The 16,390-nt window shown below is 32.6% G+C and overlaps 1 protein-coding gene across 3 annotated transcripts in view; it reads left to right on the top strand.

Annotated features, from left to right (window-relative positions):
- The window catches only part of LOC131154224 (U11/U12 small nuclear ribonucleoprotein 48 kDa protein), a 45,268-nt gene that overhangs the window by 16,734 nt on the left and 12,144 nt on the right, over positions 1–16,390 (top strand). For all 3 annotated transcript variants that reach the window (XR_009136391.1, XR_009136392.1, XM_058106858.1), the window contains exon 3: positions 10,961–11,068. Coding sequence is in view for 1 of the 3 variants with exons in the window: in XM_058106858.1 (XP_057962841.1) it covers positions 10,961–11,068 (108 nt within the window). In the remaining 2 variants the exon portion in view is untranslated. The remainder of the gene's footprint in view (positions 1–10,960; positions 11,069–16,390) is intronic.

Below are 16,390 nucleotides of genomic sequence, written 5' to 3' on the forward strand. Positions count from 1 at the left end.
CAATTCAGTTTCATGACTTAAGTTTGGTTCTTTATATATACATATATGTATATTATAAGTTCTGAACATATTGTAATTTTTCGTTCAATTAAGTTCGGTTAAATTTTACCCAGCTTGTCCTAATCAGTCCTAGGGCTCGAGGATAAAAGTTGGACTGGGGCTAAAACAGATTACACACATGGTCAACCGTGAATGTGCTTGAGCTCATGACAATGTGGTATGATAGGTTGAAGTTTTGGGGGGTGGGGGGTATTTTGTTTTTGTTTTTGTTTTTTGATTTCTATTTTTTGGTAGACTTCCTTTTCTCTAACTAATACATTTTTTATTTTTTTATTTTTTTATTTTTTAATCTTATATTATAAAGGTTGGACTGGGCTTTTATAAGAGGGGGAAGGCTCTTCCATTCTAACTTTTTGTCAGTGTGGGTCAAAGAGACCTGTTCCAAGAAAACCGCAAAGCGTGTAGCAAGATGGGCATGCCTCCCCTCCATAAGAGCCCCACACGCTGTCCCCTCTTCTATTATATCACCTCTTCCAGATCTCCTAATGAGAACAAAATAATGAAACTGATACTAGACACATTTCAACAGATTATTATAATTTTGACCAGGCAGTAGCGGGTTACCACCAGTCGTCGGTGGCAAGCGGGAGGGTTCCAAACCTTGCCTTTTCTTTACTTGGTTTGTGTTGAGTGAAAGAAATAGGAGAGCTTTTGAAGGACTGGCTGGCCCTTGTATATTAGTAAAGACGTTGAATTGCTAATAGAACAAGCTGGCATAGTGGGTTGTTTTCTAGTGATTCTCTTGTAATTCTTTGACTTTTTGGACACCCTGCAGTGTTGGTAATCTTATTGTATTTGTTGTACTTGGGTGGCATCCCTTTGATGCCCCCAAATAAAATAATAATAATGTGATGTACCGCTTTCCATTAATGAGAAGGTATATTGTGAAATGGTGGTGCTCCCCTAAGAAGGAGAATGTCACGGCAATTTGCTAAGTGAAATACCTAAGGGTGCTTCCTATGATATTATAGGTAACATCAATTTCTTTACTTTTGTCCTATCATGGATCTACTTCTTTATACAAATCTTCCGCCCAAGCCCAACCCTTCTATTCTTCAAGAGGTGGTCAATTTTCATGCCATTCCACCATTTAATCTAAGGTTGCATGATTCTTGGCTTATTATTGTTTTGCCAGTTTCACAGCCTAGATGGCAACTGGAACTTGAGACACTTGACATAAGTAATTATTAAACTTGATTTTCACAAAATTTTTCAGCTGCAACGGCCTAGCACACTGGCTTTACTACCCTTCCTCTCCATAAATCGGGACTTACTACCATAGCTTACCGTCTTTAAGCTTAGAATTTTATGAGAATTAAGTTCAAAGATTACCTACACCAATTGGCTCTGATACCAATATCTAACCCAGGATATAAAACTTGCAAAATAATAATAATAACAACAACTTCTATTGGAATAATAAATTAACAATCACAGCAGGAAATAATAATAATAAATTTTGCAGTAATAATAATAATAAGACTTATTAAAATTGCAAGAACATGAATATTGTGGAAATATGCATAAAATTATAAGAAATAAGTAAAATTGCAGAGAACGGAAATTTAACTATATAATTGCAATTGAATTTAAATATATACAACCTTTATTGATGGATTTTGGAGCAAACTTACAATATTCACAGATTTGCTATAGACTTTGAGATCCAATATTGATTTGCTACAAATAGAATTGCTACAAACTTTGATCTTGAATTGCTACAGACTCTGAACTTGAATTGCAACAAACTCTGAACTTGAATTGGGACAGACTAGAATTGCCATAGAACTTGAGCACTTGTTCTTCATAGCTTTTCCACATGGGAGTTGTGGTAGTGAGTGAGGGAAAAATTTATGCTCAAGGAAGAAGACGTTGGGTCTTATATAAAGTCCCCGGAACTCAAACTAATATTAAATAACATTTGCTAGGGACAAAAGTAGTCTTCAAGTCTTTGCCGGTTCTTGAATCTTCAAAGGTAATAAAAATTTGTTGATGGTCGACATCTTTGTAATTCTAAATTGTGGTTTCCCATCATTTTCTTGGCTTCCCATCATCAAAGCTTTCATTGTGATAAAAAATTGCCGACATTTGTTTGTCTTGCCATCTTTCAACTTACTTTTAAAACGATTTTGCCGACATTGCATCTATTATAATATTATTTTTAATATTACCGGAACCTATTAAAAATTGATATGGTCGATATTTTGTTGACATTGCCGACACCGAACACGTATGCATTCTGCCATCTGGAAATATTCTGATAATGAAAAGAAGTCGAAGTTCAGAGGAAGCATAGTCTGCCATTGTTTTGAGGATTCCCTTGAAATCTTCCGGAGTCTTGGCTTGGGTCAATTTTTCCTGGAGCTGGGATTTGGAGAGGAGGAATTTAGGTTGCCCAAAAAACTCTGGAGTCTTCGAGAAGCTTGGATTTTCCTTGAACCATTGCTTGAGAAATTCTTCAGAGAGGTGGTTAATTTTCATGCCATTCCACCATTTAATCTGAGGTTGTCTTCCGAAATGGAGGATGTGATGTTTGCCGATAAACTTATTTGAAAAATTATATTGTAGCATCAATATCCAAGTAAGTTTGAAAAATTTGAAGAATAAAAATAGTTTTGGAAATTCAATCCATTCTTCAGGAGGAGAGAGATTGTCGGTCCAAAAGTTATATGATGATCTTAATTTTGTAGGGAAAATATCAGCGGTTGGACTGAATTTGTTCTACCATTCATGGAATCAGAAGGGCACTTTGCTAGATAAGTTCTTATCAAAATAGATAAACCAAGAGAAAGAAAAAGTTTTATTTTGAAGTAAAATTGTCTTAAACCAAGCATCACGATAATCCTAGTAATTGGAATGACTGGAATCACAGTCTTGAGAAAATTTCCTTGTCTTTATAGGTTTCCCCATTTAGATGGAGAAATTACTTTGTTAATTTTTAATTTTGAAAAAGCAATTTTTGCCGGATCATTTCTATTAACTTGCTCAAAGATATCTACAAATCTAGTATCAATAAGGATAAATTCATAAAATAATTGGGTTTTCTAAGGATCCTCATTGACTTTATGAAAATTTTCATTAATATATTTTTCTACAAATTTTTTTGCATCTAAGTTTGGCTCGAAAAAAGGTTCTTCAACAACGAAGAAATTTTGAAAGTATTGTTTGTTTATGTAGGGAAAGGTTTCAGTGGAAGATTTTGCCAATGGAATATTTGCCTTGGAGATCTTAGAAGGGAATTTTTCCAATAGAGAGCTTGGTCTCGAGGATGAAGCCCCGGGAGAATTTGCCAATTTTGCCTTGAAAGATTCTTTTGGGGAAATCAAATTGGAAGATATTGTCGGGAAATCTCCTTTCAAAGGAGAGAATCTATTTAAAAGGGAAATTGACGTGACATTCTCCTTAGGGGAAGAATTTGCCTTGGGGATATTAAAAGGGGAAAGATTGCCAAAATTTGCCTTTTTTGAAGGAGTGTTTGATAAATTTGCCGGAGAAGGAGATCCACTAGATGCTCCTAATATTGTATATTTGGATTTATTGACCTTTGGTGGCGAAGGCTCATTCATCTAATCCCTGCAAAAATTCATGAGCTAGAAAATCTAGAAGATATTTTGTTTCTCCTTTAATAGGTTCAATGTCAAAGTCAAAGATAAATAAAAGGGCTTACCATCTTGCAAATTTTTGTTTGTGGACTAAATTCTTTACATCTTTTCCAAAACATATTTTGCCGATTGACAATCTACTCTTGCCTGGAAAGCCTTATCTCTATCTTTTCCTGACAAGGATATTCCTAAGAGCCCATCATTCTACTCAAAAGAGGACAAAAAGCAATTACAAAGTTTTAAGGTTGTCTAAATTACATCTTTGATTTTTGCCAAAATCTTACAAAAGATTGCAAAGTTTTGTATGACAGGTTAAAGAAAAATCCTCCACCCTGAAATCAGAGGCGGTAAGAAAGATTTAAGGCAATGTTAAAAAAATATCCTGCATGGCAATTTCAGATCCAAATGCTTATAAAATTGTTGAAACTGATGCTTTTGACCTAGGATATGGAGGCATTTAAAACAAGTCAAAGAAGACAAAGAACAATTAATTAGATTTCATTCTAGGGGGTGGAATGACACCCAACAGAGATATTCTACTATTAAAAAAGAAATCTTATCAATTGTTCTCTGTGTCTCAAAATTTCAAGATGATCTACTCAACTAGAAATTTAGATTGTCAATCAGAAAAATATGTTTTGGAAAAAGATGTAAAGAATTTAGCCCACAAACAAATATTTGCAAGATGACAAGCCCTTTTATCTATCTTGGACTTTGACATTGAACCTATTAAAGGAGAAACAGATTATCTTCCAGATTTTCTAACTCGTGAATTTTTGCAAGGATCAAAATGAATGAGCCTTTGCCACCAAAGGTCAATAAATCCAAATATACAATATTAGGAGCATCCAGTGGATCTCCTTCTCCGGAAAATTTATCAGACTCTCCTTCAAAAAAGGCAAATTTTGGCAATCTTTCCCCTTTTAATATCCCAAGGCAAATTCTTCCCCTAAGAAGGAGAATGTCATGTCAATTTCCCTTTTAAATAGTTCTCTCATTTGAAAGGAGATTTCTCGGCAATATCTTCCAATTTGATTTCCCCTAAAGAATCTTTCAAGGAAAAATTGGCAAATTCTCCTGGGGCTTCATCCTCGAGATCAAGCTCTCCATTGGCAAGATTCCCTTATGAGATCTCTAAGGCAAATGTTCCATTGGCAAAATCTTCCACCAAAACCTTTCCCTACATAAATAAACAATACTTTCAAAATTTCTTCGCTTTTGAAGAACCTTTTTTTCGAGCCAAACTTAGATGCAAATAAATTTGCGGAAAAATATATTAATGAAAAATTTCAGAGTCTATGAAGATCCTAAGAAAACCCAATTATTTTATGAACTTATCCTTATTGATACTAGATCTGTAGATATCTTTGAGCAAGTTGATAGAAATGATCCGACAAAAATCGCTTTTTCAAAATTAAAATTAACAAAGTAATTTCTCCATCTGAATGGGGAAACCCTTTAAAGGAAATTTTCTCAAGATTGTGATCCTAGTCATTTCAATTACTGGGATTATCGCGGTGCTTGGTTTAAGGCAATTTTATTTCTGAATAAAACTTTTTCTTTCTCTTGGTTTATCTATTTTGATAAGAATTTCTCTGGGAAAGTACCCTTCTGGTTCCATGAATGGTGGGACGAATTTGGTCCAACCGCTGAGATTTTTTCGGCAAAATTAAGATCATCATATAACTTTTGGATCGACAATCTCTCTCCTCCTGAAGAATGGATTGAATTTCTAGAACTATTTTTATTCTTCTAATTTTTCAAACTTGGATTTTGATGCTACAATATAATTTTTCAAATAAGTTTATCGGCAAACACCAAGTCCTCTATTTCGGAAGACGACCTCAGATTAAATGGTGGAATGGCATGAAAATTGACCACCTCTTTGAAGAATTTCTCAAGCAATGGTTCAAGGAAAATCCAAGCTTCTCGAAGACTCCAGAGTTATTCGAGCAATCTGAATTCCTCCTCACCAAATCCCGCCTCCAAGCAAAATTGGCCCAAGCCAAGACTCCGAAAGATTTTAGAGCAATCCTTAGAACAATGGCAAACTATGCTTCCTCTAAAGATGACGTCAGCCATGACTTCGACTTCTTGTCATGATCAGAATATTTCCAGATGGCAGAATGCATGCGTGCTTGATGTCGGCAATATTTCCAGATGGCAGAATGCATGCGTGCTCGGTGTCGGCAATATTTCTAGATGGTAGAATCCATGCGTGTTCGGTGTCAACAATGTCGACAAAATATCGGCCATATCAATTTTTTAATGGGTTCCGGTAATATTAAAAGTAATATTATAATAGATGCAATGTCAGCAAAATCATTTTAAAAGTAAGTTGGAAGATGGCAAGACAAACAAATGTCGGTAATTTTTTATTACAATTAAAGCTTTGATGATGGGAAGCCGACAAAATGATGGGAAGCCAATAATTTGGAATTACAAAGATATCGGCCATCAACAAATTTTTATTACCTTTGAAGATTCAAGAACTGGCAAAGACTTGAAGACTACTTCTGTCCCTAGCAAATGTTATTTAATATTGGTTTGAGTTCCGGGGCCTTTATATAAGACCTAACGTCTTCTTCCTTGAGCATAAGTTTTTCCTTTACTCACTAGCAGAACTCCCTTGTGGAAAAGCTGTGAAGAACAAGTGCTCAAGTTTCTATGGCAAATCTAGTCTGTTGCAATTCAAGTTCAGAATCTGTAGCTATTCAAGATCAAAGTTTGTAGCGATTCTATTTGTAGCAAATCAATATTGGATCTCAAAGTTTGTAGCAAATCTGTGAATATTGTAAGTTTGTTCCAAAATCCATCAATAAAGGTTGTATATATTTAAATTCAATTGCAATTATATAGTTAAATTTCTGTTCTCTGCAATTTTACTTATTTCTTGTAATTTTATGATCAATACTCCTATGAATTGGAATTATTGTTCCATTTTCAATGTTGTGCTTGAGAAATGTAATTTTAGTTTGAAAGAGAATTGTCTTTTTTGCCGAAACAGCGAGGCCATTAGTCTTAACAATATTAGTAAAAATTTTAAGATCTTTGAAATTTTGATCTATATTATCGGAAAATATAAGAACATCATCTATATAGACAATGATGAATTGTGAGTATGGATTGAATATGTCATTAATTATACTTTGAAATCACTTGGAGCATTTTTTAATCCAAATGGCATAATATTTTATTCATATTGCCCAAATGGTACGGTGAAGGCAATTTTATACTTATCTTTTTCAGCAATTTGAATTTGCCTAAATCTTGATTTCATATCAAACTTTGAGAATATTTTTGTGTTATAAGTTCTTTTGATAAGGTCAGGTTTATTGGGTATTGGATATCTAATCCATTTTAAGGCTTTATTTAAGGGTTTATAATTTATTACTAATCTTGGAGCACCTCTTTCAATTTCGGAGGCTTTTTGGACATAAAATGCAGCACAACTCCAAGGTGACTTAGACTTTCTGATTAGATTTTTGTCCAATAAATCTTGTATTTCTTTTTTGCAATATTCTAATAGCTCTGGTGACATTTGGATTGGCCTAGCCTTGGTAGGAATATTTTTATCAGTAAAGTCTTTTACATAGGATAATTCTACTGTGTTTTTTCCTTTGTCAGAAAGCATTTGGTAATTCCGAGCATGTTTCTTTGTTTATTTGATCTTGTAAATTCGAGATTTGTTCTTTAAGTTTTTTGTTTTCAAGGCCTTTTTTCATCTTTTCATATTGTAATTCTTCTTTTAAGAAATTGAGCTGGGTATTTTTCTCTTGTATTAGTGAATTTATTTGTTTTTCATTTTCTATGGACTTTTCCTTTAAGAGATTTAATTGCCTCTCTATGGGTGGAAGGTAAAATTTGAATAATATCTTTGTGTTGACATAATTTGTTAAGGTTCCTTCATTTGTAATTTGGAAAGGGGTAAGATGATAAAGAAATGGTAAACCAAGGATTCCTCGGTGAGTAATTGTTTTTACTTGAATAAAGCTTGTTTTAAAACAAACTCCCTGATTGCAAACCCTTGCTAAAGGGGCTTTGTAATTTTTTTTAAGTTTTTGTTTATTTGCCCCATTTAAAGTTTCTGTTGTTTTTTGGAAATATTTAGTGGGGATTAATCCTTCCCTAATACAATTGAGGCCAGCCCCGGTATCAATAAGGCCTACAAATTTCTTTGAGAAATTTGATTTTATACGGATCTCAATTTCACAAAACCATTTTTGTATGGTAACTTTATTTATCAAGTTTATGAAGGAATTTTGCTCATTGTTAGAGCTTAGGTTGTTGGATTCATTTTCTGAGTTATCCTTTGAATTCGTTTTAGAGAGACTATGATGTTTTTCTAGGTTTCTATAGATTTGTTCTTGTAAATCTTGGGTTATTTGTTTAATGATTTTAATCTCTTATTTTAATTGAATTATTTCCTTTTGCAATTCTTGAACCGAAGTTTTCTTTGGTTTTGATTTGAATTTTCCCAAAACTTCTTCTTCAAAGCTTGGGATTCTTTGGTAAAGTAATTGGTCTTTCAGATTTTCTATTTTGTTGAAACTTTCAGGTTTGTCAAGAATTACTTCCTGTTCTCTTGATTGTTTTAGTTTTTTAAGATAGAATCCTTTTTGAATTGGATCTTCAATTTTGTCTATCATTTCAAGGAATAATTTTTAGTCTTCTTTATCAAGGACATTAATTTGTTTTTTTGCAAAAACATAATTCTTTGCCACTGCATTCTGACTCTTCTGAAGAGGATTGATGGGATGAATCCGAATTTATTGCTAAGAGTTCTCCCTCTGAAGTTTCCGAAGAAGTGTCAAAGGAAGATTCTTGGAGATTGTCTAGAAGATTAAATATTTTATTTCTGGTTTCTTCTTCCATTTCTATGTTGTTTATTTATTGTTTAAGTTTGCATTTGTTGGCGTAATGATCTTTGCTTCCAAAAATGTAACATCTTCCCTTCTTTGTGTTAGTATGATATTTTTGTGGCTTTCTTTCTTCTTGATTTCCTTTGTCTTTTGGGGCTCTTGTCCCATTCTTCTTTCCTTTTGTAATTTTTGTATTTTCTATAAATTCTTGGTTTTGAAGACTTAATTTGTTGTTGTTTTGCTTTCTTTTTACTCTTTGTTGGTATTCTATCAAATCCAAATTGTTCACACCAATTGCCTAATTCTTTTGTTAATTTTTGTTTCTTTTTAATTGTGTTTTCAATCTTAGATCGCTACAAAGCTTGATTCCTGTCATATTAATGACACGAATTATTTCTCCATAAGTCCAATCTCCTAGATCAATTTGTTGATAAGCATCACGATCTTTATATTTTGCCATATTTTTTCCTAACCTTTTGAACAAATAAAGTTGGTAATCCATTCATGAATTTATCTTTCCAATATTTTGAATTACAATCTGTTTTCATAAATATTCTTGTTTGAAATGTATCTTTGTACCATTTGAAATGTAACAATTTTTTACATCTTATATTTTGTAGGAGTTCGATTTGTCTTTCTTCATTGAAAGGAAGTCCTCCTGTAAAATGGTGAACAATTGTAAAGCAAAGGGTCCCAACCCCATCACCTTGGGCTTGTCCTCCTCCATAAAAAATTGGATTGCCATTTGAGTCTAATTTGAAGGAATTATTATTTCTTCTTGTTGTCTTTTAGAAAGGCTATTCTCCCACCAATGACATAATTGTCCTTCAAATCCCATAACAAGTGCCCTAACAGCATCTGGGATTGTATGTTTTTGTTTTAACACATAAATCTGGCCTACTATAAACATTTGTCTACATAATGTTAAAATTTGATATTCTGACAATCCGTCAATATTCCAGTTATAAACAGCATTGCCAGAATAGGCTCTGTAAGATATTGACTCTTCATATTGTAGGTCTAGAGCACTTGGTTTAGGATAAAATGGCTTAGCTTGGGGTATTGGAGTAGCCATATTATCATTTAATCTATATGTATAAGCAATAATTGCCATACAGGGTATTTTCTTAACATTGCCTTTAATCTTTCTTACCGCCTCTGTGTGGTCTTGATTCTATGGTGGAGGATTTTTCTTTAATCTATCATACAAAACTTTGCAATTTTTCTAAGATTTTGGTAAAAATCAGAGATGTAATTTAGAGAGCCTAAAAATCTTTGTAATTGCTTTTTGTCTTTGATTTCATTTGGAAATTTGTTTGTAAAATCAATCCTCCTATGAATTGGAATTATTGTTCCATTTTCAATGTTGTGCCCGAGAAATCTAATCTTAGTTTGAAAGAGAATTGTCTTTTTTGCCAAAATAGCGAGACCATTAGTCTTAAAAATATTAGTAAAAATTTTAAGATGTTAGAAATGTTGATCTATATTATCGGAAAATATAAGAACATCTATATAGACAATAATAATTTGTGAGTATGGATTGAATATGTCATTCATTATACTTTGAAATTCACTTGGACATTTTTTAATCCGAATGGCATGACATTCCATTCATATTGCCCAAATGGCACAGTGAAGGCAGTCTTATACCTATCTTTTTCAGCAATTTGAATTTGCCAAAATCCTGATTTCATATCAAATTTTGAGAATATTTTTGCGTTATAAGTTCTTTTGATAAGGTTAGATTTATTGGGTATTGGATATCTAATCCATTTTAAGGTTTTGTTTAAGGGTTTATAATTTATTACTAATCTTGGAGCACCTTTTTCAATTTCGGAGGCTTTTTGGACATAAAATGCCGCACAGCTCCAGGGTGACTTAGACTTTCTGATTAGATTTTTGTCCAATAAATCTTGTATTTATTTTTTGCAATATTCTAATAGCTCTGGTGACATTTGGATTGGCCTAGCCTTGGTAGGAATATTTTTATCAGTAAAGTCCTTTTCATAGGTAATAATAATAAAAAATATATATATATTTCTTCTTGGTTAGAGCCAGCAATTTATTATTGTAGAAAGAGAGACATTGGATTGGTCCTTAACTTTGAAATCTAGGTAAAGAATAAGAATATATCACTGATTTTCCAGAGAGTTCATGTCAATCTGACTTCTTGGCTTTGACATTGGCAAGGGCCTGTAAACGTTCAGGCTGTGTTATGGGAATTCTATCCTTTTTGTGTCTATGGGTGAGATTATCTAATTTCATGTTGCGTTGGGTATTGCATTGATATTAAGATAATGGAAAAAGTTTAGTATAATGGCATTTTTTTTATTGGATTGAAATCTTATATTGGATGCAAAAGATTGTCTTTATTTATTTATTTATTTGTTTTTTAATCTTAATCTTGTAAATCTGATAAAAGTTTCACTTTGTTAGGGTACGAGTATAATTAAGACGAGAGAGGAGTTATTAGCCGAAGAAAGGGATTACAAACGACGAAGAATGTCATACCGTGGCAAGAAGATGAAGCGAACAACTACACAGGTAGCAGGCAGCTTAAATACTGAAATGGAGTGTTTCTTGTTCAATTTTCACTGGTTATATAATGCTAAATGCTATTAAATTATTTTAACATGAAAGAGCTGACCTTTGATGTATTACTTTAGCTTTTTAGCTTTTTTTTCGGGTTTACTTTTTATTTAAAAGCTCTACTTTCCCAGAAGGGAATGTTCCAACTGATGTTTGACAGGTATTGGCCTAGGGAAAAAGCATTGGGTGCTATAATAACATGAATTGCGAGTTAGGTTGAATAATGATTGTAGTGGACACTGGTACAATCATCCATATGCCATTCATCTCAAGGTTGAGTCATCTGCACTATCCCACAGTTGTCTGATGCACTTTTTTTGTTGCATTCTCAGGAATGAGATACCTGAGAATGTCAGTCCACCTGCGAACCAATGCCACCTTAGTGTTCTTCTTTTGCTTACAAAAAAAAAATGAAGTGATAATTTGAATATGATCCCTAAAGCGATGGAATGTGGATGTTAACATCTGCATCTATTGAACTGGCGTCTTAATTTGTTTGCTTTAATTTTAATTAATTTATTTTTTTAAGTTTCTAAATGAAAGGCTGCTAGCCAGAAGCAGCGTTTTGGGATTATTTATCCATATTGTAAAAGTCTAGCCTGCTACTGAGACATTTTGTTTTTTAACAGCCAAGGGAGCTTTATTAGAAAGATAAGGAAAAGCAAGAAAGTGAGTACAAGATGTATTTTGAGTACAGGAGGAAAAATAAGGAAAAACCAATATAAGAGCATCCGTTAAGGATATTTCTTTGAAGGCCCCTCCTTAATTTATTGAGTTTAAGTTATTCAGTTCTTTTGCCAATTCCTCCAGTGGCATTGTTATCTTGAACCTGCACAATTTTGCATCTTTTCTTTTTGGTTTCAAAACAAGCCTTGACATATTTGATTAGTTTATTTTATTCATTTTAGGGAAGAGAAAATTATGTTATCAGTTGTATGATTCCTGCACAATTCACTCATATTAGAAAAATAAATGAACGTATTGATGAACTAATCACCGAATAGTCTGGTTAAGTGCTCTAGTTGATGCTTGGGTGACTATGCTTTCCTTGGCAGTGCTGTGCCAGGTGTGGTCTCCACAGATTATGTTTTTGTTTATTGCTTATAAAAGGGTTATATGGATTTTTAAGGTTGTAATTGTGCCAAAATATTCAGCTAATGCTGACTAAATGCAGTTTCACAAGCTGAAAAAACAGGCAGGGTGGATACTATAATTTACAGTTCTTTAGACTAAGTGAGGCCATACCCTTATTCAGTGAAAGTGGCTGGACAAAAGTTTTCATGGGTCTTCCACGAAGTCCCTTAATTAGGAGGGCAAGCATGAAAGTCAACTGGAAATCAAGCTATCTGATTCATTTGGCTTGCTCATATGTGGGCTTGGGGTTCGTTTGGAGCCATTTATGCAGAAGTACTTTTCAAAAAAATTGCTGAATTTAGTAAGTGCTGAACTAGAAAAGTGCTGTAAGTTATAAGTGGTGTTTGGTTGTGTTTAAAATAAGTGGTATTTGGACACTTACAAATATTAATATTTAATAATTAAAATTTTCATTAATAATTATTTTAATTACTTATAATTAAAATTTTAATATTTTCTATTAAAAAAATATAAGATTATTATTTTTAATTAATAATAATCATTTTATTAATGTATATATGAAGCATATTATTATTTATTATCATATTAAATTATGATAAAAATAATATTATTAATTAAATTTAAAATTTTGATTTATTTAATGTTAATTTAAATTAATAAATAATTATTGTTCAAACCATAAATGAATTATAATAACTAATATGTATTTTAAATATATTTTAAATAAAATTACTAATATTTTTATAGTTGAAAAATTTAATGATGATTATTTTATTTTTCTAATTAAAATTTAAATATTTTCTATCAACTAAAAAAATATAATATTATTTATTAATTAACAATAGTCTTGTTATTAATGTATATTTATAACATATGATTATCACATTAATTTATGTTAAAAATAGTATTAATAACTGAATTAAAAATTTTAATATATTTAATATTAATTTAAATTTATAGATGGTTCTTTTTATTCATTCCAGGATTTAATTATATTTTATTAATAATTAATAGGTTATAATACATAATAAAATAAGATATGATTAATTTTTAATTAACAATTTAATTAATAATTATTTTAACCAATGTTTTAAAAGGCGAAGGTGTAAGGCGAGGCATAAGCCTTAAGGCGTTGAGGCATAAGCATTTTGGGACTATATTTTTTTAAATAATTAATAAAGAAATTAAATTTAGTTATATATAGTATAAAAATGAGAAAAAATTTAGAATAATGGAGAAAAAAAATAAAAATAGAAATTTAAAATATCATATAGGCCAATTTTAGCTAACAAACTCAAACAATGAGTTTTAGAGACATTGGCAAAGAGTCTCTTGGGAGTCTACTACGAACAACATTGGAGAGAGAGAATTGAATACTCGTAGTTCGAGGAGAGACCTCAGACTGAGAAGAGATCTCGAAGCAGAGAGGCCGTAGGGGGTCACGTAGAGAGACGAGAGGCTATAGAGGGTCATTGGAGAGAGGTGAGAGGTCTGAATGGATCGTCGGAGAGAGACGAGGTGTCGGAAGGGGTCGTCGGAGGAAGATGAGAGGTTGGAAGGGGTCATCAACTTGTCGGAGATAGACGAGAAGCTAGAGGAGTCTTCAAAGCCAGATGCAAGCTTGGAAAGAGACAAGAGGTCCGAAGGGGTCGTCGGAGAGAGACGAGACATCGGAAGGGGTCGTTGACTCCTCGAAGAGAGATGAGAAGTTGGAGGAGTCGTTGGAGAGAGACAGAAGCCTGGAAGATAGAAACTTTGTCGAGAGAGGGGAGTTTCACGCTCGTCAAAGCCCTATAAGTTTTTATTTTATTTTATTTATTTTTATAAATATTTTAAATCTGGCTGCTCCCAAAAGGCATATGCCTTCCCATATGAGGCATAAAAGGCACGCCTTTTGTCTTGAGGCGTATGCATTCTCCCTTGTGGCGTACGCATTTTAGGATTTACACCTTTCACGTTGTGCCTTAGGGCGTTTTATGCTCAAAATACATCAAGATGCATGCCTCACGATGGCCTTTTAAAACACTAATTTTAACTATTATTTTGAATTAGTATTTAAATATTTTTATCAAGTAAAAAATATTATTTTTTGACTTGTTCTTAATATATATTTATAAGATATGATTATCATATAAATTTATGTTAAAATAATATTATTAATTAAATTAGTATTTTTAATTTTTAGTATTAATTTAAATTAACAGACGGTTTTTCTTCTTTATTAAAAAATTTAATTATGTTTGTTAATAATTAATATATTATAATGCATAATAAAATAATATATGATTATCTTCTAATGTATTTTTTAAATTATAAAATAGTCACTAAATTTTCTTATATTTACAAAATTTATGAATAATATCACTTTTAAGTGGCCAAAAGCTATCCTGGATTGCTTCTCAAAATTCACTTAAATACTTTTCAAAAAAGTGGTTTTGAAAAAGCACTTATTGCAATTAGTGTTTGTTGTAGTGCAAGCCAAGTACCACCTTTTTGTAAAAGTGCTTATTTTAAGTGATAAGTTAAGTGCTCCCAAATGGGGGCTTGATCTATTCATGCATTGCGCATGTTTGAATGTAAGCTTCCTTGTTTCGGTTTTTGATGGGCTTGGTTGATATGGGGATTCCATTTTTAAGGAAGAACTTTTTGGTTTGAGCATATTTAATATCAGAAAGATTGATAATCTAAAGGTGAAAAACTAATAAAAGAAAAGGTAAGCTTTTCATACCTTTTTTTTTTTTTTTTTATCCTTTGATGAGGTAATAAGGTTAGGAATAGTCCTTGTATCAGTTTCTTGGAGGATGTCTGTAAAAGATTTATTTCTTTTTCTAGAGCCTTCTTTTTGATGACCCGGAACTCCTCTCTGGACAAGCCCTTCGGACCCACCTAGGTGGCACCAAATTGGGGGGTTGAAAACATTGCCGCCACCCAATGATGCATCCTTGGTAATTCACTTGGGAAATCACAAGTGGGGAATTGAATCTAGGGCCTTTGGATCACCAAGGTCCAACTTTGCCTTTACCACTTGAGCAAACCCAGCTGGGCTGGTAAGCTTTATAGTTTTACTGATGTTTCGTTGTTCATATTGTCTTCTTTTTGTGTCTGACTGGACGATGCCTTATTTTTCCGTCTCTTCCTATAAATTCTCTTCTTCTTTTATCCAAGAAAAAGGTCCTTGGAAATACTGGAAATTGGAATGTGGAAAATAAATAAATAAAAGATAACAACTTTCCTGCTCGATGGATGGCGAGGACCTGATTCCTTGTATCGAGCTTGATGTCTAGGTGCCCATGTGAACACTGAACAGCTTCTTACCTTGGCATCTCCATGATGTTTTATATTGAACACCTTGTCACTATACATCTTCTAGTGCCTAAGACACGTGGTAGGTTTGTTTGCAAGTAACGCATTAGAATGTTTTTGGTTATTGCTTGATACTGGTCTTGCCAAGCAAGTGCAAAAGGTGTATTAATCCTGACTGGAAATGGGAACTCTATTTAATTTGATAAGATTGGAATATTGGATAGAACCTAAAACCAGGGAAAAATCATAAGCAATCAATTTTTCTAATTATGGTAACCATTATATTATTTGCAGAAGCTTGTTTATTGAAATCAACATTTTCTTTTTCAGTGAAATTTTCACTGAAGAGATGTCTTAATTCTTAAATGTCCTTGACACCAAATTAGGGTTGCTGTTGCAGTAATAAAAGTTGCACTGTACTCTGGAATATCATATTTGATTAAGACTTCATTGAATCTTTTTCATTTTGTAATTTTAGTTGGACTAAAATTGTGTTGGTTCATTAAAATTGTGGTTTGACATTTTAGTTGTTCAAAATTATATTTCTTAGCATTAAGCATTTGGTTTCAGTCCTCAAAAAAAGTTGTTCCCCCCCCCCCCCCTCTCTCTCTCTCTCTACTAGCAAGAAAAGTAAAGGTTAAGGATGTACTGCATGAAACTTAGGTAGTAGTTAAATTTAGAGAGCCTGCTAGTGTAATGATTGATTAGCATGCCTAATTGTGGAAGTAGGAGCATCTTGATGACTTTTATGTTGCCATATTATGCAGCTCTATCTTTTGGAACGTACTTCTTTCTGAAATATTTTTTCTTTCTTCTCCATTGTTTATGCCAAACATTCACGAAAGCATCTTATATTCACTTGCTTTATATTTTTTAAAG

Source organism: Malania oleifera, chromosome 4 (genome assembly GCF_029873635.1).
Source record: "Malania oleifera isolate guangnan ecotype guangnan chromosome 4, ASM2987363v1, whole genome shotgun sequence".
In the NCBI taxonomy this organism is placed as follows: domain Eukaryota; kingdom Viridiplantae; phylum Streptophyta; class Magnoliopsida; order Santalales; family Ximeniaceae; genus Malania; species Malania oleifera.